Source organism: Poecilia reticulata, linkage group LG8, assembly GCF_000633615.1.
Source record: "Poecilia reticulata strain Guanapo linkage group LG8, Guppy_female_1.0+MT, whole genome shotgun sequence".
Lineage (NCBI taxonomy): Eukaryota > Metazoa > Chordata > Actinopteri > Cyprinodontiformes > Poeciliidae > Poecilia > Poecilia reticulata.
Genome location: NC_024338.1, coordinates 10,047,492 through 10,072,208, shown reverse-complemented (window position 1 = coordinate 10,072,208; position 24,717 = coordinate 10,047,492). Strand labels below are relative to the sequence as shown.

At 39.7% G+C, this 24,717-nt stretch overlaps 1 protein-coding gene across 1 annotated transcript; it reads right to left on the bottom strand.

The window, feature by feature from the left end:
* Positions 1 to 375: 375 nt before the first annotated feature.
* Positions 376 to 23,067, bottom strand: arhgdig (Rho GDP dissociation inhibitor (GDI) gamma). The gene is made up of 6 exons (XM_008415712.2): positions 22,671 to 23,067; positions 11,389 to 11,562; positions 9,778 to 9,861; positions 4,724 to 4,800; positions 3,891 to 3,954; positions 376 to 3,805 (listed from the first exon to the last, which is right to left on the bottom strand). The coding sequence occupies exons 1-6, from the start codon at positions 22,741 to 22,743 to the stop codon at positions 3,609 to 3,611; spliced, it is 669 nt and encodes a 222-aa protein (XP_008413934.1). The 5' UTR covers positions 22,744 to 23,067; the 3' UTR covers positions 376 to 3,608.
* Positions 23,068 to 24,717: the final 1,650 nt, after the last annotated feature.

Sequence of the window (24,717 nt, the reverse complement as noted above, 5' to 3'; positions counted from 1 at the left end):
ATTAAACCTCCTTGTGCTGCATATGATCACATTTGAGATATTGGCTTAGTGCGTTACCGTGAACATATGTGTACATTCCCCCCCCCCAAAAAAAATCCCTTCAGTTTTTTTTGCAAAATAAACATTTCCACCTTACAGTGCCCCCTAGTGGAGGGTTTCTGGCCTAACTCATGTAGAGTCACTCAAGGATTTTATACCATGGCTTTCATTTTTTTGAAAGTCTAAGAAAGTATAAGTTGACTTTATCAAAATTGCAACAAATCAATCCATCCATCCAGGACTTATATTTATAATTTTATTATTACATTTAATGACTTTAGGAAAGCTCTATTCTTGATTCAAAAAGGATAAACATTTCAAACAAGACACCTTAGCAGCTGTTTTAAATTACCTTTATTAAACAATACATGATACTGGAATTTGACAGCGATGCAGCTCTTGGTCGTTTAGCTGCAGGAGGCAAAAAGATACAAAGAGTTTCCAGGCTTCTGTGTCTTTCAGCCTGACCTTGCACCAACTATGCCTGCTTCTTTCAGCAGGCGCTGACATCACAAGAAATGTGCTAATCGTTTTTCTTCTTAATTTTTGTGTGACATTAAGTTCCTTAAATTCCTTAATAAAGAATCTCGCTGAATCATGCAAAACCCAACAAGCCAACATTTACAATTAGTCTCAGACCACAACAGTTCACTCAAACGGAGCTTCATTTATCAGTAAGTCCAAATATGTTCACCTACAATGACAACGGCATACTCAAACACAGCACAGGAGTGTTATTTCGCGTATTCTACGAGGTATCCATGTACTCCAAAGATGTCATAGCTTCAAAGCAAAACTTTATTTACATCTCACATCCATGATATCTACAAGAGAAAAGAGGATTTAGTTCAGTTTTTTTTTTATGTGAATAGTATCAAAGGACCTACATGCATTTCTTTCTACAGTATACACAGTTCAGGTACAGGTTTTCACCCGTGTGCTCTTTCAAAAAGTGCCAAAACCCCCCCAAAAAAACTAAATGAATGGGAATGAAAACAACTAAACAAGAATTTTAGCCTGGTTGAAGAAGACCAAACATTAAACACGGCAGTTAAAAGGCATTTATCATCATTTTGATCATTTTCCACTTTAGTTGTGCTAAGGCTCATAGCACAAGCTGATTATATTCATTTTCAAGTCTGAAATTCAGAATTATGAGAAAAGGTGTGAGAGCAAACCAGCAGAAAGCAGCAGCAGAGAATGCTAAAAAAATGATGATGTCACATTTGAAATGCTGATTGTTGGCATCATTTCATAACACAAAGTAACTATTCCAAGGGTTCCTGTCCCAGTTCATTCTATAAAGTGTTGCAATTATCGCAATTTATCAAGTGAGGATGAGGGAATCAAGAGAAATGTTGTCCAAGTGCAACACTTAGGAGACTCAACAAACCAGCACCCTACAGGGATTTAAAAGCACTTAATCATATTTTCAGTTTACCTTTAATTTAACAAAATGATTATTAACTTATTGTTACTAAAAGCTTAACTGGATTTTTTTTTCTTTATGCAGCATTCAGATAGATGTCATATCTGCTTCTCTTGTGACTAGTATTGTCACTCTGATGTACTCGAGCATTCATCAGCCCTTTCCTGCAAATAAGTTGATCACAAAACACAATTTATTTCCGTTTTATTTCACGAGCAGTCGTTGTTTTAAGTCTCGCTGTTCTCAGAAGAGGTTTTGTACTGGAAACAGCAAACATCGAATGTAACATTATTTTCTGTCCAGCTGTGGACTCACTAATTGACTAATGCACTAACTGGTCCAGCGGTGGCATAAAGTTGGCTCAAAAGACTTGTTTTTTTATTTGAAAATAATTGTATTGTCATTTTTTAAAATGTTTTCTTGTTCTGAAATGTCCTTTAAACTGCAATTTAGCTTTTTGGTTCAAAACATATATGCTTTTTAATCATTTTCTTTTTACAACAAAAGCTTATGACCCCAGAGTGATGGAAAGTTATGAAACTACGAGTGTTGAAAAGTCAGTAAAGTGCGTTTAGACACAGCTGTCTTTGCTCTGCTGTTGATGGCAGCACATGTGAAGCTTGTAGTTCAGCTTCACTGTGTTTAGCACAGTGTTAGATGACTTAGGACATTGGAAATAGTTTAATACTTGTCTTTGTAGAGTGTAAGTAAAAGTTAAAAGTTTCTGTAATGTTTACTATACGGAAGAAGCTTTGAAAACGATTCATACCCCTTGAATCTTTTTAAGTTTTAGTGTGATGTGTTTTAGAACGGCCCCCGGTTATTCTGACAGTCTGAATTAAAATCCAGGCGAAAAAATGTAGAAAACCGTATTGTTTTCCAGATACAATTAGATTAGGGCATATATGCTTCTCTGTCAAAGAAAAAAATATTCCTCCCCCCACCACTGCTGATCTCCATATTTACCACAAAGGTGTTGGGTGGAGTACCAGGATTACTGAAGCAGTTTATGCTAGACGTCCATGTCCAATCTCTGGTTCTATCACGTGTTTATCGCTTCCAAACTAGTTTGGTTCCACTGAGTCACAGTCAAAATGAGTTAATTTTTAATTAATTGATTAATCCACCCACTGATTTTAATTTCAGTTCACATCGTACTTTGTCATTTCCCACCATAAAACGTGTGTTCGTATTACATATAAAGTGTACGTCTGTTATCTTTTCATACTATTGCATCCAGATCAGATCACTTCTTCTAGAAAACGTTTGTTGTCAGGGAGAATATCTCAGACCTACTGCATTATTTTACATCACAAAAACATGGACTCAAACAAAATAACTCACACAAACATTTTTTTTTCTTCTGACCGCAACTCTCGACACACCAATCAAACCCCCCATCAAAGACTCGATGCACACCAGTTAAAAGACACGTGAAGAAACACGATCGCAGAAAATATCACTGCATCTCTTTTTCGTTCTTGCGGTTGTTAAACGTACATAAATGTGAAACGGGTCGATGATTCCCAAAGCAATTGACAGCTGAAAGGAGCACGTCTTTTTCCTGCATTCGTTGTGTGCGTTTGTTTGGGTTCGGCACAGTGGGTGATGCTGGACATCTGAAGCTGGAGACACTAATTACTGTCCAGAGTTCCTCCTTGGTGTCCAAGAGGATTTAATTGGATCAGCTCCCTGGTTTTAAGCAGCGTGTTCGCCTTCCTGTCAGTGTTTTGCACTACCTTGACTGTCCCAAAAACAATCTTTCAGTAAATCAGAACAAACAGATCTTGCAGGTTCCTGCATCTTCTATAGTTTTACACCATCCCATGTTAAATATCCTTCTGCCACGTTTCATTATGTGCTTAAAACTGACTCTCTGTGATAGGCCACATGACAAGATAAGGCAGAAAGGAGAAACATGAAAGGCATAAAGCTCATCAGGATTAATCGAGATAACCTAGAAAAGAAGAAAGTGTAAAGAAAATGTGACGAGACACCTGCAAACAGCTTCCTGTCTCAGCGAGCGTGATTACGGAAAGGAAGAAGATGACAGAGTGGCAAGGTACGGAAAATAAAAAGCAGGAGAGGAAGAAGGGAAAGCATTCATCATCATCATCATTATCATCCTCACACTCCGCCGTTAATTCCCATCCTTGCTGACGTTGAGGATCCACTCCCAAGATAGGTAGACTTTCTTGTCGTCATCAGTGAAGCAGGACTTGACCGCATATTGACCTCGGGACATGATCCCCTTAGGCGCCTCATCAGCGGGACACAGGAACTCCTGCTCTTCTGCTCGTGGGCCATAGCTTCCCATCATGCACACGGCGGTGTTCTCTGTTTGGCAAACACAGAATGTGTGTGAGCTTTTAAGATAAAAATATATACCTGCAATATACAAGACAAACCAATCTGAACCTACTTCGTACTCCTTTCTTGTAGGTCACTTGACGATACTTCAGGCCAGACACAATATCTCTGTTCACCTGTAAAAATAACACAGACACACGCACACACACACAGATTTAGACGGTATTTGTTAGTTAAAGTCTTTTTTCTTATTTATTTTTTAAATACATTTTATTTATCCCAAACTGGTTCTAAAGAAAATTTGCAAAATTCAGAGAATCCAGTTATGGGTTTTTGCAAAAGGCTGTGGCAGGATTTGTCCAGCAGAGGTCCCCAAAGCACAGTTTCTCTTTGATTTGAGAAGTGCTCAAAACACACACACACACACACACACACACACACACACACACACACACACACACACACACACACACACACACGCAGTGGCGCAACTACACATTATTCAGGTGGATGCGAAAACAGATTGCACAGAAATACCTCCATTTAACTCAAGTAAAATAAATAATTAAAAGAAAGTTTTACATTAATACTGAACCTATAATTCAACAAGACCTAATCACTTCAGGTAATTCTGGTCGAAGATTACCAGAATTACCTGGTAATTCATTCTCTTGATACCAGAAACAAAACAAAATCCTATATTGTTATTTTTTCTGCATTGTCTGCGACAGACTGGCGACCTGTCCAGGTTGACCCCACCTCTCGCCCGGAACGTTAGCTGGAGATGGGCACCAGCAACCCTCCCGACCCCACTAAGGAACAAGGGTGTTAGAAAATGGATGGATGGATGGATGTGCATTGTTTCGTCTGTTTTTCTCCAACTAGTAAGCACTCGACCTCGTCTTTTCCATCCACACGCAAACAAACGTGAAGGATCCAGCGTACCTTGAAGTAAACCTTCAGCCTGTATTTGGCTCCTTCCTGTAAGGTGAAGCTGGTCTCCTTCAGAGCGCTCAGCTCTCCTGCACACAGACAGAGAGTTACTAGCACCACATAGTCTGCGTTAAATACAAAATGTAAATGCACGTGAATTTTCTCTTCTCTTCTTAGCAAACTCCAGAGAAATAAAAACATGTAAGTGATTTCTTCCTCTTTTTTTTTTGTCCTTTCTGGCTGTCAGATTTGACTTTTGTCAGGTTTAGTGCATTTATACTGATACAGTAAAAAAAAAAAAGCATAATGGACCACTGGAGGAAAACACACACACACACACACACACACACACACACCACAATCAGAAATGCATCAACCATCTAATCACTTTATATCTCAATTTAAAGCCAGTCCCGAGTCCGGAGTGCTCCCTAATGGAGAGAGATAAAGGAAGAAGAAGAGGAAGAGATAAAGGAGATATAAAGAAATGAGTGGATAGAAAAGCAGCAGGGATCTGAAGTGAGGAAGAAGAACGAGAGGGTGGATGTCTAAGACGTCCTCCACGTCTCAATTGGTGTCTTCGCATTTAAAAACATAAATATATATACACAGACATTTACATTCTGGCATGTAAACGTCCAGAGGTTTTTGCCACTGACTCAAATATTGGGTTTCACAAATTTAGCAGCTGCAGTTTTACTAAGTTTTAGTTGCTTCTGCAAGACAATCAGATGCAGAATTAGTAATTTCCACACAAAAAAAAAAAACTCCAATTACAAAGTTTGTCATTGCATTTTCGCCCTGGACTTCTGAAAAGGAGTCCAGATGAAATGACTCTATCAAGAGTTTAATCACTTCATCGTCTCCACTGCCGTTTCGTTTTATTTCACCCGTCTCCCTCCAATAACCGCAGAGCTGAATCTAACTGCCTTCTCCTCATTTTCTGATTCATCTCCTCAGCTTTCCTGGGCCTCAGGAGAGAGACGGCGGAGGGAAAAACGCCGGCCTCCCTAGGGAGCGTTGGAGGGCGGAAAGTAGGTCAGTCGGGGAAGCAGTCTACCTGCTTTCCTCAAGACTGCACACAGCGGACCTGATATTCTGCAGCGCAGACGCTGAACAGAACTGATTTTTGCACTAGATGGTAAGGCACTGCAAGAATGACACACACGGTGAAAAGCCTGGCGGAAGAAGGAGAGGAAATCTCAATCTGTGTAAAGCCAAAGCAGATATTTGATTTTATTAGAACATTTGTAAAACACGATGCAGAACTTAACTCTCAAAAAACACGAGAAACACAAATTAAAAACGACAACAACAAGAAAAAACTCTGGACTAAATCTTTTCTGAACATCAGCAGTAAAAACGAGCTGATTTTGGTCACATAAAGCCCGTCAACGAGACGGTTAAGGAGTCAAAGAACAGCTGAGTTCAACTCTGGTCATCAGGAGCTTTCAGTCAGAACAGAGAGCAGACATTCCTACTGATGGCAGCCTGAGCTGTGAAGCATGCACGACCAAAATAACTACCTAACTAAATTACACCAAAAACAAAAGCATTTGCAAAGTTGCTCATTCTATTTATTTTAAGCAGTGTAAAATTGTGCAGTTTAATTCCAATGAATGCATCTAAAAATAATCTCCAAACATGTTGTGTCAGGTTACATCCATTCGACCTCCTGGTGTTTCCAAGTGTTTTGCTCTAACATATGAGACTAAGATACGCCTCATTTGGATGAATTATATGATGAATCTTTAGGGGTTTTTATTCAACATAGCATTAAAAAGAAAAAAACGCCAGTGACCTGATAGGAAACCTGATAGGAAACCTGACTGACATTCAGCCCGCTCGTTGTCAGGAGCGTTGGGACGCATCGATATGCAGCAACGTGCTTACTCGGCAAAAAGGCCCCTGTAACACAAGAACCCAACAAAGTCATCGCCGGGCCTCAGGGGGCCAGAAGGCTGGAGATGCATCACAGTCCAAGGATAATGACTCGCACAGCGTCAGTGATGTGTGCCATATGAATAATCGCCACATGAAAAGTTCAAAAGCCAACGAATGGCTGTGCCACTACAGGCAGCTTCACTGCCAACGAATGTTTTAGATGGCAGCGGAGGGATTTTGACCCACTTCTTCATCATCTGAAAAAATGTCTGACTGACAGAAAAGCAAAACTAGAGAAAATCTGTGAAGAAGGCGGAGTCTCATACGGGGGAAATGATCCTAAACGATCCAAATCTCCGTTCACCTCAGGTTTGAAAGCATTTTAAAGAGTTTAAATTGGTCTGGCTCCTCTTCGCCATGCCTGCCCCTCTAAGCCAATAGCAGACACACATTGCAATGCCACGTTGCTCTAACAGGATCGCTAAAGACTCCAGCGGAAAGTCCATTTTGTACAAAAGCCACTGGGCTTATCTATACAAACATTCACATATCTGACATATAAATACAGTACATCGTATATAGTAATGATCAAGTTAACAATTTCAGTGGTTTTACTTCAACAACACAATTCCTTTTTCTACATCATAATGCACATTTGTGGAATGTGTTTTGTGGAATTTGTACTGTCACAAATACTGAATAAAATATGCGTTTGCTTAGAGCAGCCATTTCAGTGCTGCACGCAGCCTGCATGGTGATTCCTGGCTGTTTGGACAGTTTTTCACTGGCTCAGTCCATCTGAACTAGGAAGGCAAGAGAAGACGCCCCATCTCGGAGACATTTCCTTCAGACCCGGGGCACCAACATACAGGAGTATCACAATTATTCATTCTTCGTTTGCCTAATCATGCTTCCTGACAAACAGACGTTTTCCTTGCATGGGAAAACAGTCAGAAGATCCGTCCTGATGGCTGAACGTACCTCCCATCAGGGCCGGCTGTCAGCCTGATGACACCCTCATGCAGAGGCTGCAGACATGTAATCATTAAATACCTGAGAAGTGCTCTTCTCTCTTAGCTCCCTGCTCCTTTATCCTGCCTCAGTCTGATGTGTTGAGCTTTGATCTGGCATGTAGCATCACTCAGAAAATCACAGCTGAGTTAAAGATGATAAAAAAAAATTTAAAAAATGCAAGAGATGTAAATTTTGTCAAGTCATGTTCCGTCTATAAATTGTTTAATGCTTCTAATATGTAACATAATTTGTAAAGTGCATGTTTAAAGCCATGCATGTTTGTTTTAATAATTGTTTCACAAGATGTAAGTGGTCAAGTAATTTTAATCTGAATTAGTCAAATTAAAGGGCAGGTCTCTGACTGTTCATTTTATTACTTTCCCACTAACCATATGGTAGAATGAACTCTTAAAACAATGTAGCTTGATTCAAACATGCCGATATCTTTCGACAAGCTTTATAAAATAGTTTGCTTAGTGTTTTTAAGTGCACCAGTCCCTCCCGCAGCAGAATGTCTTGATAACTTAATGCTTCCCCCTACATCTTCCCAAAGTAGTAATGGTCAAAATTGAACTTCAGGCAGGAAATTAATTTGCTGGAAATAATCAGAATTTTCATGTTTTGTCTTCTTCTTCTCTGACCAGCATTTCAGCCCATGTCGGTGCAACTTTCCCTGTGGACAGCGACTGTCACTCAACCGGCTTCATCCAGCCTCTTCACAAAGACTTTAGACTTTTGGTTTTGGAAAGATATGCAGCATATATTATACCAAAACTCTGTAAATTTCTGGGAAGCAAAGCCTGACTTGTTCTTGAACAGAATGATGACTCATGGAAAAAAAACCCACATATTTAACAATAAACCAGATTCATTTTTACTTTGTTAATATTTCAAAGCCAAATGCTTTAGTTATAGTACAAGGAAATTAAAACATAACACAGGGCTTTCGTCTGCAAAGAAGGCTCCTTCAGCTCTAATAAGACTGACGGTCCATATGATTCAGCCAGACTTAAAAATCAGATCTGAAACTAAAACCTGTCTGCTGATGATCGCTCGCCACCTGTCACTCTCTATGTCTGACGTAGTCCAGGTCTTAGGGCTGCGGTTAAGTCTGGTCTGAACAGAGTGTTCCCTCCATACGGTACAGATTTCCCATCACACACTGAAACATGGTGTAGTCTATCGCTCTGCGTTTGGACTTTTGAAAGAAAAAAAAAACAAAAAAACATCACAGTGTTTCGTATTTCCTAGCAACCAGCTGACCTTTCCCATCTGCAGCCTGTGTCGTTTGTGAGCGAACATGTGAATGTGTGCGTCTGCGACTGTGAAGAGGCGAATCTCTTAGAGGAATTAAAGGTTAATTTCACCAGTTTGAATTCTGGGAGAAATGACCTCGAACACCTTTTGCTAACTTCGGTACAGACTCCAACTGTGCTCAGATGCTAATTGGACGATTCCTTAACGCTGATGAAGACAGAAAGTCAAGCATTCCTCTGAATCCCTGCAAGGAGTTGTCCAGGAGGAGGGAGATGTCACCGCTGCTGTCCGCTGAGCAAACATTTAACTCTGCTCATTCTCACAAACCCAACTTCAGTCTGATCTGGGGAGGATGTTATGCTGCAGCTGAATAATCATTAAACTCAAGATAAATATGATAAGTGTGGCGTACCTTTGCTTTCTTTCCCCTTCTCCCAAACATGTCGGAGAAGGCACGTTAGTAAGACGAGACCAAAGCTAAACATTTTGGTTTACGAACAAAACTTGATGCGTGGCATAAAACTAACACAATAAATAACACTAAACCCGATATCAACGTGTGTAAGCATGGTGGTGTAAGCATCATGCTGTGGGGGTGACTCTTCTGAAGCAAAACATAATTAAAATAATAGCAAACTTATATAATGGCCATAAATTAAAGAAAAAAACAAAACCTTTTTGCAGCTTTAATTGGGAGGCAGAATACAAACACACACAAATGTTTTGCAAACTACTTGGAGGTGTTCTTTTTACCTCATAAAATCTCAATAAAATGCATGAAAGAGTGCAGCTGTAAGGCATTCTGCCTCGTCATTTGTCAGTGTGGCTTGTCATTGAGCTTAGATCATTGAGTAAAAAAAAAAAACAAACAATCCAACCCAAAGAGCTGAAGATGAGGAGGACTGGGGTACCTGTGAGGTCCATGGTGATTGGTTCAGGAGCATCGTCACACAACAGGATGAGTCTGGTCACTCTGACGTTGGGCTCAGTCGGGTCTGGCGGAAACAAGGTTCGAAGGAGAAAACAGTTGAAAATGATGCTTTCATTTTAAATTAACCAACAATAGCTTAAAAGGCGTTTTTGCTTTCATGTTCAGCAATCACTGTTTAAATAAGTTTGTTTACAACCTGTCCAGTGTTTGTACAGAGACTGAAAAAACCTAGATTTACAGCTCGACATCTCCTCTCTTTGTTTTTCCATTCTCTGATTTGCAATGATGCCAGTGGTAGTTTCTGAAACGGACGTGTTAAAATAACGAAAATCTAATTCATTTTCATTCATCTTGGTATCAAAATAAAGCTAACACTTCCACCAGAAGCATATCTATCACAGCAGTTGTAGTTTCAGAGAACATGAATATGGAAAAATGAAATAATTTTGATTTTTTTTTTTGTCCCTATATTGAGAGTATAATTAACCTGTTATAAATATCATAGGGAAAGCTACAAACGTTTGTAAACCATAGATCCACATTCCCTGTGCAAAGATTGATGCAGCGAAGGTAAACTAAAGAGGTTATATTAAAAAACATTTTGCCTTTGGCAGAGGTTGGCAACTTACTAAACTTATTTTTACATATCTAAAATTGTTTGTTTTTCATTTTTATTTATCACCTAATTATAATAAAACAATAAGAAGTTGTTATAATTGACCCCAATTTAAGTGAAAGTATTGGGAATACAGTGTAAAAAAACAGAAAAATTAAAACAAATTTATTCACATTTTACTGGAAAAAAATTACATTAAAATCACAGAAATGTAAAAATAAATAAATAAATAAATTTGGCACTACCAGAGCTCCATACCTTGTCTTTTAGACTGCGTTCACACTGCAGCCTAAAATGACCCAATTCCGATTTTTTTGACGTTATACGACATGTATTTGATCTTTTCATGGCAGTGTGAACAGCACAGGTCGGATTCTTTTCGAATGTGACCCGTATCCGATACGTATCCGATTCAAATGCGACCTAACGTTCAGGCCGAATTCATCCGAACTGAACGTCACTGATTCTCAACAAATGTCACTATTCGGCGTCCTGATATACGCAAGCGGGAAGTAAAACAACAACCAATCTGATGTTTCTATCAATACCAAAATGTGTCCACGTTTAATTGAGTGGCGGTCCAAATATTCAAATGTACGCCCATTTTCTGGGGAGAAGATGTCCAGCTTGACTTCTCTGCTCGTCTTTGTCTTTCCATTCTCTGGTTCCCAGTAACGCTGGCTGAATGCAGAGCTGCACGCAGGAGGCCGTTTTGTGTTGCAGCCATTAAGGATCCGCTATCGCAGCCTGCTGGTGCCCGGGTTAGAGATGCTGAGGCGAGCAAGTCTGTTGTTGCATTGTGTGTGTGTGTGTGTGTGTGTGTGTGTGTGTGTGTGTGTGTGTGTGTGTGTGTGTGTGTGTGTGTGAGTTATGCCCAGAGCAATTACCCTGTAGTGAGGGAATATTTTTTATGAAGTCTGCAGTAAAGCCGGACACCAGAGTAAACAACAAGTTTACGCAAAGAGGCTCGCTAACCTGGACTCATTGCTTCCGGGCCCAGCAGGGTCTGTTTGTACTTCACCAGACTTTCATCGTCTTTGTCCATTTCCTGGATCTCCTGCAGCGACTTCTGAGCTGGAGGGTTGTAGTTCAGGTTCCTGTCCTCATCTTCCTCCTCGATGGCCAAATTACTCTTGTCAGCCAGTAGACCTTTGAAGATGACAGGAGGATCAATTATTTTGCATCATACATATTTATATTTTAACAGTTGGCTTATTATTATCAATGAATCCGCGTGTGCTTCCATTTTAAATTTTTTTTGATACATAGAGTAGAACAGAAACTCTAGAAGTAAGTAAATATTTTACTTACGTCTAGAGCTGATTTTGTCTCAGCTACAGAGCCTGAACAGGCCCAAATTATGCAAACTATTGGCTCCTTTCTGGCTTATGGTTTCCAGGAGAAACTGAATTCTCAAAGATGTTGCCAAATCCACCACATGGTTGAGGAAAACCTCCATAGTTTAAAGATTGTAACGAAAATAGTCCGAATTTAAAACCAATTTGTTGACATAGCATTTGTTGAGGGGTGAAAAACGAGTTCTTAGTAAATAAAAACAATAAGTAAGAAAATAGGCACCCCAACATAATTTTTATTTTTGTGTCTTTAATTTCTCATTGTACTAAGTTCTTTAGTGTAATTTTAGTTAGTCCTATGCAATTCCACACACAACCGCTAGGGGCGCTGCCGCGTTGGTGGTAGAGAGAAGATTGAGCACACAAGAAGAATAAATCTTCCGGTTGAATGTGAAGGAAGCTCAACGTGTGTGTCTCGTCTTTCTCATACCACAGGTCAGTAAAAATGCGTTTTATGCATATATATTAGTCTCTTGGAAGAGTTGAAAAGGTTCTTGAATCGAATTTCAACTAATGAGTCTCGAAGTTCGTTTTGTAATTGTTATTGCGTACGAAAACGGGACTTGTTCATGAAGGCTAATTGGAGCTAATGCTAGCGGGCCTCTACACGTGTGTGTGAGAGCTAGCTGAGGAGCTAGCTGAAGGACAGCGGGGTTTATTTGAACTTGTATTTTGCACTTTTTAAGAGAGTTCTCACTCAAAGGACATTGTTCTGGTTTCTTTATTTTATAAATGTGATGTTTTTTATGGGTTTGTTGAAAAACCAGATAAACTATATCTTCATTTGAAACCGAGGCATAGTATTAAAGGAGCATTACGCCTTTTTCAGTTTGATATTGAGAGAATAGTTGTTTATGCAAGATGTAAAATATTATTGTTCTACTGAAACAATGGACATTGTTAAAAGCTAAGATGCTTAAATGTTAAAATATATTTTATATATTTTATTTTGATAGTTAAATACAAAAGGTCTCAAAAAAGAAGGTAAGGTATTGAATTTAAAGCACTAACTACAAAATTAATATGGTTTAGAGAAGTGAAAGTTATTTGTGAATTAATTTTGTATTTTGATAGAATTCATAATGCTAAATAGAGCATGTTAAAAGAATGATTGTTTGGTTTAAAGATATATTACAGTCATTTCTGATGTAATGAAGTTAATGGTTCTCTACCTGAAGTATGTGATACCTGAAGGATACGATACCTGAAGTATGCAATACCTGAAGTATGTGATATCTGAAGTATGTTGTATACGAAGTGTGTTTATAACACAGAAGTAGAATAAATATTCCGGTTGAATGTGAAGGAAGCTCAAGGTGTGTGTCTCGTTTTTCTCATACCACAGCATCACAGGAAAGATCATCTTTTACATTACCCTCAGCCATCCAAGGTTGCAGAGTAACACATTTGACAAAAACTGTGATTTGTGGTTATTTCAATACATTGATTGAAAAAAATTTTTTAAAGTGCTTTTTATTCAATAAATATTGTAATCCAAAGGACAACTTTAGAGCAAGTGAGTGGCCAAAGTCAATTTTGACAACAGTACCCTAGCAGACCGGTTTTGCTTGGTGTGCTAAGTGATGTTAGCCAAACGGTTGTTTTGCTTCATTTTTATACTTTCATTTTATACTTTGGTTTGAGTTGATTCTTGTTTTTTTAAGTGAAAAGCAGCAAGACATTGACAGAAAGTGTAGAGAAACTTTTAATCGAGAACCAATTTAAACATGTCAAAGTCTGGCTTCTTAGAAGCACGGTCAGCTAAAAAAAAAAAAAAGAACTAGCAATGCTTTACAATGTTTACACAGCTACCAAAGTTTAGGAAACTTCAAGATAGTCGTAAAGTGTCCGAGTTAAGTAGCTTAATATAATGAAAATCACATTAGTTCAGGAGAGAATGCCCACAAGTTCTCATGTCCTCAAAATACAAACAAATGTAATAATAGAAACCCTGCTGCATTTCAGCGCCTCGGCACTCTGGAAGCGAATGAAACACATCTCAGAATCTGCACAATGCATTACTTGATGCAAGCCAATTCCAGCCACACGGTATTGATTTCATCTGGGAATCTGATCCAGTGCCGATAACCACAGACATCTGATCATGTGCTCTGCAAGCTACAACTGTAACTCAACGTTCAGCTCCTACCTGCACCTTCTTTTGGGCCTGAGCAGGTTAGAGAAATGTGATCTAACAGCAGAACCACTACAGCATCCCCGGGAAATTCTGTTGTTCCTGCAGAAACGTTAATTAGGTCGACATAAATTGTTTTTGACCAAAACGGTGTGATGTCAGCTCAAAGTGCGTACATCACGGTTCATTAGAGATTCCAGCTGCATGTGCTGAAGCTTAATTATCTGGAGAACAGGAGGCGCTCTCTGTGATGTTTCATTGCACTCTAACAGCCCTGTTTAACATCCTCCGGTTCTGTTTTGCTGCTCATAATGAGGTGACACTGTGTGAATCACCCCACAGTTGTGTAGAGAGGTAATTTGATGAGTTGGGGGAAGGACAAAAAAAAACAAAAAAAAAAAAGTCCTGTGAACTCTTCTGGGCTTTACAGCACATAAATCGTCCAGACACAAATACCTGCATTCACAGACAGACTAGGACAGCGACAAACAGTGATGACCATTGTTTCTGTCTCTATTAGTGATCTAGCTACGGTGGCCCTGAAGGGCAAACCACTAAACACAACAACACGTTCAAAAACACAACATTAAGCACAACTCTACAAAACAAGAAAGCACAATTGTGTTCAAGGCCACGCGTTCTGGGAAACATCAAATTACATCATAATTGACAGATTAGCACCACGAATCCACTTATTGTCCATTCAGAAAAACAACAAAACAAAAACAAAACAGATGTAGACTGACTACAGGTATTACAAACACTGAGACACAAAAACCCACCTTCTAAATTGGATATGGGAAGCACATGACTTCATAAATGATTCACTGAGTCTGTATTTACATATCAAACTCTGCAGTCCTCCCCTGCTTCAGTGTGCAAACGCACACATTTACACACACCGCATGCTTCAAACCGCTGAGTGTGTGTGTGTTTTTTTTTCTTTTTCCTTCTTTGAACTCAAGGCTTCTGACCTGAAAATGAGCAGAATCTATTACTGCTCATCTTGAAAGGCAGAGTCTCTCGTCCTTTTGAGTGCTTTGATACTGATTCTTAAAAAAAAACAACAACAACCGTAAAGGATGAAGGTTGGGGAACATTTTTGCCAAATTTTGCAAAATGCAGATGAAATTTTTCACCTGGACTCAGAACAATGAAACAGTTTCAACTCCAATCTGGGATTTGATAACTCAATAACTTAATAATCTGATAATAACTTGCCTAAACCTATCTGAGTACTTCTTTAACTTCCCAGTTCTTCTACTGCATCACTCAGCAGACTTGTGAAAATAATCAAGTCAGCAGGTTCTATGATAATGGACACAATAATGTCTCAAAGCACATGGGAAATTATATCATATTCACAAACCAAGACATTGATATTCCTAAAATGAGTGCTGTGGTTATTTTCACATTATTATTTCCTCTAGCTGCAATCAAAGGTAAAAGAATAAATTAGTGATTATGTTTATCCGTCTTCCCAGTTTTACATAAGCAAATGTTATCTCCCACACATTATTATACAAAAGGTGGAGTCAAGCTGCGATTTTAGCACCACTTCTATGCTAGATTTCACAAGACTTATCCATGTGCTGATATTTACAGCTAAACCAATACATTTAGGGAAAAATCAACACGGCAATCTGTTCTGCTTCAGGGGACGTCGCAGAGAGGAGGCACCGTTCAGCTATGGACAGAAAATTTAACACAAACACAGAATATCTCAAGCGATTCCTGATTAGAAGTCAAAGATAAAAACGTCCACATCCGGGTTGGGAATGAATTATTCAAGTCGATTCTGTCCTCCGTAGAGTGGCAGGTAATTATTGGTAATAAGGCGAGATAAGCGACCAATTATTTGACTGAACACCAACACATGAAGCTATGGTAACTCAACCGATGTGTAATGAAGGCATGGTTTATTTTTAAAGTGGTGTTTTTAAAGGAAACGTTTTAAATTGGCCAGTTATTTCAGCTGGAGAAAAAAAAGCTAGAATTTCAACACTTTTCTAACACAATCATTTTATGCATTTAAACAGAAAAGGAACATTTCAAGAAATATCTTTATGTGTGGTACTGTTTTAAATGAGAAGAACTAATAAGTAGGTAATATGATCAACCTTCACTATGCTCAGTATCAAAAAACATGGCAGCCTTATTGGGTACGAAACTTAAGAGTTTCCCTAAAAAATAATCAAACCAAGAGGCTGGAGACACTGAGAAAACAGCAGAGGACCGAGTAAAGAGCCCTGAGGGACTCCACACAGCCAGCTGTGCTTAAATGTGTAGCTATTAAGTCTAAGCAGCCAGTTCAACAGCGCTGATCTCTGCTTTAGAAATCAAAAACTGTTTTCAGAACTCCTCCAGTAGAAATTGGCAGAAAATACAAATCTGAGGTGAAATGTTTGTGATGACGCAAACATTTGCGTCAAAAGTCAAAACTTGGATTTGTTAACTATATTCTAAATGCAACTGAGGGAATTTTTTATTTTTTTAAATTTTGTTTATTGTTGTTGTCCATGACCAGGCTAGCTAACTACTATGTTGATTAAAGCTAACAGCTACATGACTCTACACTCTAACACAACAGGAATAATTAATGTTGTCCACACTGATTCTCTGTGTGACGGGATCAATAAGACGCAAACCACAAGCAGAACGTACAAACTGTCTACACTGTTGCTGTCAACAAGGTTTTAATGACATGGACACCGTATTATTTTTATCTTAGATTTTAAGATATTTACTTTATCAAAGTTAGCAGCTAAATCAAAAAGCATTTGTCTTCAAAAATCATTAAAACATTAAAAAAAAGTGGATTAAGCGACTTAAACTTCAACAAAGTTGCAAATAAAAAAGGCCTTCGATTAGCTGATATTTTTCACCACATTGCTTTAGATATTTGTTAGAAACGTCATCACAGATCTTTTTTTTCTTCCGTCATCACAAAAAGTGACTTCCACTTCATGATGTGAAACAGTGTCTTAGATGGATTTGCTCAAATCCCACTATAGATATTTCTGCCACTTCTGACTCTGTTGCATTTGTAGAAGACAGGCAAAAATAAAATAAAAAATACCAGCGTATCTCGCTTTATTATCCATCCCTTCCTTCAGTCAGTAAAGGCACAACATTCAATAAGTGTCATGCTCTGCATTTGTTTGCATTTCACATTTTTGATTATTGCCTCTTTTTTTTGGATCACTTTCTGCTTGCTTTCTCTTTTTTTTTTTTCTTATTTCGTTGCTTGGCAACAGCTCAAAGCCAGGATGAGTCCCATTTCTTTCCGTTTTTATCAGGACGGGATTACAGGAACAAGCTTCAGCTTGTTGCAGCTGGAACAGCTGCGTTGCTTTTGGACAAATCTTTAGAATAAACTCCGTTTACAGGTTCCACCCTGAACCGAGGAGAGGCAAAAATGGATCTTGGCGTTTATCAAAAAGGCTGCAAAGAAAGCGGAAATAGTCATTTAAAATTACTCTGGCATCCGTGGGGCATCCTAATAAACAAAAGGTTAAATCCTTCTGTCAGCTCCCAAAGTTTAAATGCCGTCTTTCACCCCTGCAGTGCTCATCTTTTTGTTTTCGTGATTGCTTTCCGTCAGCCCCCTCCTACCTTAACCCAGATAAGGTTTACCGTTTCAGAAAAGCGCCTTTTTTCCCCTCCTTCATGTCGGGACTCTGCGGGAGTGTGCATGTGTGTTTGTGCCTTGAGCACTGATGTACTGTTGTTTTTTAATAGTCCTTGGAGTCTCGCTGTCACCGCTCTGCTCTAATACTTTAACGAGACCTCTGAGGAAAGGAAACGCGCGCGCTCGTACACAAAAAGGACACGCGGCTGAAGATAAAGAGGCTTTTAAGGCCTCTGCAAAGCCATTATCAAAGTTTACAATGAAAGAAACGGCAGTAAAGGAAGACTGATGGACGCAGCATTCGGCATCGCAGGAGAATACAAACGTTTTGCAGCCAGAACGACTTTATAATTGATGTGTAACCTGGAGCATATCTGAGGAAATGTTCAATCTGTCAACGCTAAAGCCAACCACCACACTGCTGAACAGAAAGAGATGGAATCTTCACTATATTTACACACAGAGGGTTAACGACACACTTACCTTGAATGCTGTTTTGGAATAAATTGTAACCCTTCAAAGGCTAATGCAAGAAATACATTCTGTTTTTTTGTGTGTGTTTGTGTGTGTGTGTGTGTTTTTAATTGAGCAGTTTATTTGGATGCAAAAACAAAACAAACAAGCAAAAATGTTTGGCTCTTGAAAGTTATTTTGCATCATAAGGAATATGTAATACTTTTGCAGTCATGAAATCAAGCTTCCAAAGCAGATGGATTTCTTCATACAGATGCACTTATCTAGCATTTAGCATTTTTTTGTAGACATCCAGGCTTCAGGAACATCAAAAATGTATCAAAAATGATACATTAAGACGTTTCTTTGTTTAGTTTTTTTCAACTGCAATCACCAAAATTCACCAGGATTTTTACAATGTAAAAAGACATTTCAAATTTCAGAAATTAAACTTAAGCTAAAAGCTTTACAACCTGAGCAATGAAAGGTTGCTGTTAGAGATCAAGTGAAACTGTATAACATATGGGGTGATAGTCATATTGGGGAGAAAAACAAATACAATTAAAATGTAAACTTGCTTTCAGACATGATCATTTAAAACTATATGGTGAAATTGTACACCCCAAGAGAAGCAGTAAAGCAAAATGCTTTTATAGCCTCGTTTTTACACCTTGTTTTATAGCATGCTAAAAACAAGTGCTAATGGTGAGAAGCCAGGGTTTGCTTTTTGTCCCGCAGCCGATTCAATACAGATGAAATCGTAAAGACGACATATACTTTGCAAAAGAGCATGTTCAGTGTTTGAAATATTTACAATATGTTGGTGGGAGAGGAATGGCATGTTCAGAAAGCTTACTGGTTCCTGCAGTGATCCAATCTGTTCAATGGCTTGTCAGATTAAAATGTAAATATATCTGGACACTTTTTTTTTTACTCTTTATAGAGATAAATAATAACAATAATAAAAACATCAATACCTATCAAAAATTTTATTTTTTGTAAATAAGGTGTACTAACATGTCAAAATAGATTCAACAACTTTAAATAAATCAGAACCCAACCAGCTGTGCACCCATACATTTGTGGTCTACCAAGGTTTTTCTGTGACTTTGGACTTTCCAAAGTTTGCCAAGTTAGTTATTATTTACAGAGAATAATGAAATGTTAGAAAATGCTTTTATTTAGTTTATGAAAACTGTAGAGGGAAGTGCTAATACAGAGTCTGGAAGTGAGGCTCAAAGAACTTCTCCACATCTTATAGCAGGGAAATGCTGCTTTCTCTTTGGGTTTGGAGGACAGAGTTCCCAGTTAGAGAACGCAAGAATGCTCCGCCTCTGACTTGTACAGTTTTTATACAGTGACAGAAGTCCCATAAGCAATGATCAATAAAAAAATGCATTTGGGCAACTTTTGATGAACAAATATTTGGTAGATTTTATTTCCTAGATCCTCGATCCACAGCTGCTACATCTCCTGACTGGAGCAGGTGAGCAGAAGGCCAGTTTGATGAGCCACTGCGCGTTCAATAATTCATAGCAAGACGGATAGTAGTTATATATATATGAATAAATCATTTAAGGAAACAACCGTCAGATACAAAAGTGAGCTGGTGTAAACATTGCGTGTGGCTTGCGGAGCTGTTAAATAATTGATTAGCCCAGTTCTGACTAGCTTTTACCTGAGCTACAACACCATGTTTCTCAAAACTAGAACGTAATACCTGCTAAAGAAAAAAAAAAAAAAGCCCAACAACCCTGAATTTAATGTTGCTACTCACTCAACCTGCTTTGATTTTAAGTCTTCGGCAATTACCCGTGTTCATGTTGGTGCAACTGAGCCCTTGCGTTCAATCGGCTGCATCGCTGAGCTAAAGAAGGAAACGACTGCTTCCCACAGACACAAGCGGCAGCATGTCCTCAGCTGCTCCGTCGGCCTTGATGAGACAGCAGGTTGTCTAATTGACTGACTTGACTGGTCTCCCGTGTGTGTGTGTGTGTGTGTGTGTGTGTGTGTGTGTGTGTCCGCTCACCCACTCCTCACCCACTCGGCCTCATTTGTCTCGACCGGGTTGACGGAACTGAGAGGAGAGAGGAAGCGGATCGCTCGGCTTCTTAAACACACGTCTGACAGACTCAAAGGCAAATGGGGTGGAGATGAGTGAAGAAAAAGGCGACAAATAAAATAGAGGGAGGACGAGAACAATGGGAAACAGGGCAGGAGAAGATGTCACTCGGTGTGTTTTCAGGGCGTGCTGCCTCTGCTGCTGCTGCTGGCTGTGGGGGTTTGTGTTTGACGACTGACAGCATCCGGCTGCACACACTCAGTCCTCTATCTCTGCCAAATGTCCGACGTTTCCCTCTTGTCCACTTTTTCCCTTTCGCTTTTTTCAGAACCAGTTATTCTTTTTGTTGTTGTTGTTACCAAACCTTTCCAGAGCTCTGCCCCCTCATTCTCTTCATCATTTCGCCTCCTAGTCGTGTCATTTATCTTCAGCTCATATCACCTCCTACGTTCAAATCAAAATCCACTGCTCCCTCTTCTTTTTTTCCCCAGTTTTTTTCTCTTGCCAAGTGTCCGTGATGTTATCGGATGATTCAGATCTACAAAAAAAACAATTTAAACACTGCAAAGATTGCGGAGATATATGCTTTATCTTCTGCGAGAAAAAGAATTTGAAACAACAATGAAGCATTAGATTTTTTTTATGTCATTGGTGATCAATAGATGAATAGATCTCCACTACTCCTCCATTGACTTGCCATGGGCAATGTTTGTACTCTCAACTGTAAGTATATCAGTGGAATTAATTTCCACCAGAGATAAACTGATCAAAGCTGTTGCCAATCTGTCGTTCTTAGAACAAACGGTTGGATTTCTAAAATCCTGTTTTACGTGTGGAAAAAAAATCTGAAGTGAGGTTTATGAAAGGTAAGTTGTTTTTGATGTGCCCCTGTTTCTTATTGTCTATATGCATGAGGACGAATTTCTAGTGTTGGTTTTTTCTGTCGTGACAATTAAAATTGTCAACAGAGACCCATTGTAGCCTCTTCAAGCATTTGGCATGCCGATGTGAGTGAGTCCTCACAAGGGGCAGATACAGAGGTTGTGCATTGTGTAATATGAGATTAAGTAAAAACACCGTTGGCTCATTGCTGCAAAGTTTGTAGATTAAGTTTCACAGCAATGATATCTCTAAGTTGTGATTTTCAACAGTAATAGGTGTAGAAAAAAATGTCAACTTTACTTTATAACACAAAGTCTTCAGATGGTTTTTAATTGATAAAGAAAGATAAGGTAAGGAACATTCATTTAAATTGAGCTAATTATTTTTTTGTTAAAATCATACCACTGGCAATGAAACAGCCCCCAGCATTATGCAGCTACCACCATGCTTGGTGCTCAGGCACCTTACAGTTTATGATCGGGTTCAGTAACAGCTGCGTCGTTCATGAATGCCAATTTCCAAATCTGGCACAAGGAGACAGCTTGGGTCAGATCAGGTGTTCCGACATGATGTTGATACCAAACATGTACCAAACCCGGTTTTTGGAAAGAACTAAGTAGGCAAGAATTGAGATTCTGGAAACCCCGTTGGAGAAGAGTTGTCAGAACTGGCAACAAAAAGCATGCGATGTAGCTTCAGCTAACTAAAGCGCATTTATCAAAACATCAATGGGGCTCAATCCATGTATATTTGATCTCGTTTATGTAGTTTTGAGTTGGTGGTAGGTGGGGAACAATTTCCAATGAACAGAGATTTGTGCACCAAATGTTTAATGCTATGATTGATTAAGGTTATTTCATGGTGAGTGCATGCAGGCTTTAATTAGGCATCCTCAAGCTGCGTCCTGTTCAAAGCGTGCCCTGAGAAAACCAGATGGCGCCACGACATCGCCCTCCTTCCACCACCAAGCAAACCGGAGAACCCTCAACCCCCAACCCACCACCACCCCCACCCCCGCTGTGATCGCACAAAAGGCAGGTGCAGGGGGGAGAAGAAGAGAGATGAAATTGGATTTACAATCAAAGGGAATTTTAAAATCTACCTCAGTACAAGTTGCAACTTCATCATTCATGACATTCATCTTCCAATTCATTTCCACTTACACTAATCTGATTCAACAATCTCTCTTCTTCAGATGACCTCAGCTGGGTTTTGGATCGCCCAGCCCACTTTTTATGTTTCTCTCTCTCTCTCTCATGTTTTTAAAGGAGCAAATGTCACAGTGTGTCACGCTACATGTAGGGGGGAACCCCAGCATTATTTCTCCGTCTGCTACTCTCAGGAACTGCTGCAGTATATCACACAAACACACGGACACACACACACACACGCACACACACACACACACACACGCATATGCACGCGCGCACACACCCACACACACACACACACACACAGCTGCCTTGTGTTGAGTGTGTTGCAGACACAGAAGGAGGGATAACCGCTAGATGTGAGAGCAGATGTTGGTGACATCATTTGACTGCTGCACATGCTGCATCAGCATGCTTACACACACGTTTTCATTATAATGTGCAAAAATTTCAAATAGAGGAAAATGAGAGGAGGAAAAAATTAATACAATTTTGGCAAACATTTAGCTGTCCACACCCTTAAGATGAGCTTATGGAAGCATAAAAGAAAAAGAAAAAATACTTGAATTTGAGTAACTTATCGCCTCACCTCTGTAGCACATGGTCAACCAGAGCAGCTCCAGCATCTGACCCCCAAACTCACACACGTCCAGACCCAGCATGGCTCCCTCTCTCTCTGCGCTCTGTTGAGACGGCCGAACCGGAGAACCGACGGAAAACCTCCACAGGTAGCAGCAAAGTAGGAGAGAAAAGGACGGAGGAATCCACAGAAGTCTCAGCAACAGGGTCAGAGCAGCATTTCCTCCACCGAGGCAGCACTAAAAAACAAAAATGTTATATATGTGTGTGTGTGTGTTAGTAGTTGGAGAGGGTGGAGGCAGAAAGTGAAGAAAAAAATAACTGAGTGTGGGAAACAGCGGCAGTGGAGCAGTGAGGGTATCCTTGGGTGTGGATGTGGATGTGTGAGTTGGAGAGAGTGAGGAGGGAGGGAGAGAGGGAGGCATGGAGGGAGGGAGGGATGGAGGAGGCAGCAGACATGAGAATCAGCTGCTCTCTGCTGCTTCATCTGAAGTTCAGTAGGTGGAGGAATAAGAGACACTTCAACACAATCAGGTGTCCTTTTACGTTTATTTTGAACAGTTTTTCTTGGGAGCAAAGACAGGAAGGCAGATGCTGGTTTTGCCGGCAGATCCGTCTGCAGCTGTTTGTGTGTGTGTGTGTGTGTGTGTGTGTGTGTGCTGCACTCAGACGCTGGCTATCGATTCGCAGACAAGCAGCGACCCCTCCCCTCCTGCATCCCTCCCTCCGCTCCCCGTGTCATCAGCCCAGCGACTGCAATGAGCTCATCCTTTACCCCCCTCCTCCTCTGCTCTCTCTCCACTCCTCGCATTGCTTCCCTTCTTTCTCCACTTCACTCCAAGTCATGCCTTTGTACACATCTGTTTTTCTTCCACTGCTTCTCTTATGCTGTCCACTCTCTCCTCCTTACATCCATCACTCTCATCTTTGCATCTCTATATTTCCTCTTCTCCATCTTCCTCATGTCTTCCGTGACCACACCCTGACAACATCTACGTCTGTCTCACATTGATATTTATCTCCCCCTCCACCACTTTGAACATGAAATTTCTTTCTCTGACTTTTTATTCCGCTCTCCTTCCTCCCCGTCGGAGCGTTGAAAGAGGCTGCGGCGCTGCTGAATACAAAATGGGGGGTCGCTCTCCCCCTCGTTGGCATCCAGACACACTCCTCTTCACACACGTCTGCACACACACGCCTCATTAATTCATCATTCAGAGGTTATCCAGCTGTCATGTAGGATGCCAATGGAGGTAAATTCACTGTCTCACTTAAGCTCTGGCAAACAGCAGTCAGATGCCGAGCTCCTCATCCGCATACGCCTTAAAACTCCCCCCCCCAATAGCGTCATTCTATAAACCCAGAAACTTTTGACATTATTTTTGGAGGAATTTTATGTCACTGCACAAAAAAAAAAAAAAAAAAAAGATGTAGAAGTGGGATGTATAGTTGCAGGTGCAACTCTTGGCTGAGATGTCTTTGTGCAAATATTATTATTATCATATATATATATATATATCTGTGAGGGATTAGCTTACACAAAAGTATATATATATATACTTTCGTGTAAACTAATCCCTCACAGTTCTGGCTGTGTGTTTGGGGTTAAAGGCAGTGGCGGAGCTAGACTTTTATTTCGACTATCTGTAAGGGGTCCACTGACTATGACAATGACAAAACAGTAAGAGTACTTTCATTCACATACTATATATAAATAAAGACTGATGAAATTAGATTTGCTCATGTAATTTGCAGTTTATTAGCAATGCATGCCACACAAAGCATAAGTGGACATTAATCTCTAAATTACAACATTGTGACAAGACTTACAATGAGAATACAGTGTCACACAGTTCACAATTACAATATCTCAAAAAAGAAGGTTGTATGATATGGAAACTTAATAGATGCTACATGTGCATTTTATTTTCAAACTTGCTGCAGCTATGACCAAATGTACTGACTCTTAAACTATCTTTGGTACAAGTACCAGTCGCTGAAGACCTAAATCATGATGAGAAACACAAGACTACTTCATGCACTCATAAAAGTAAAAT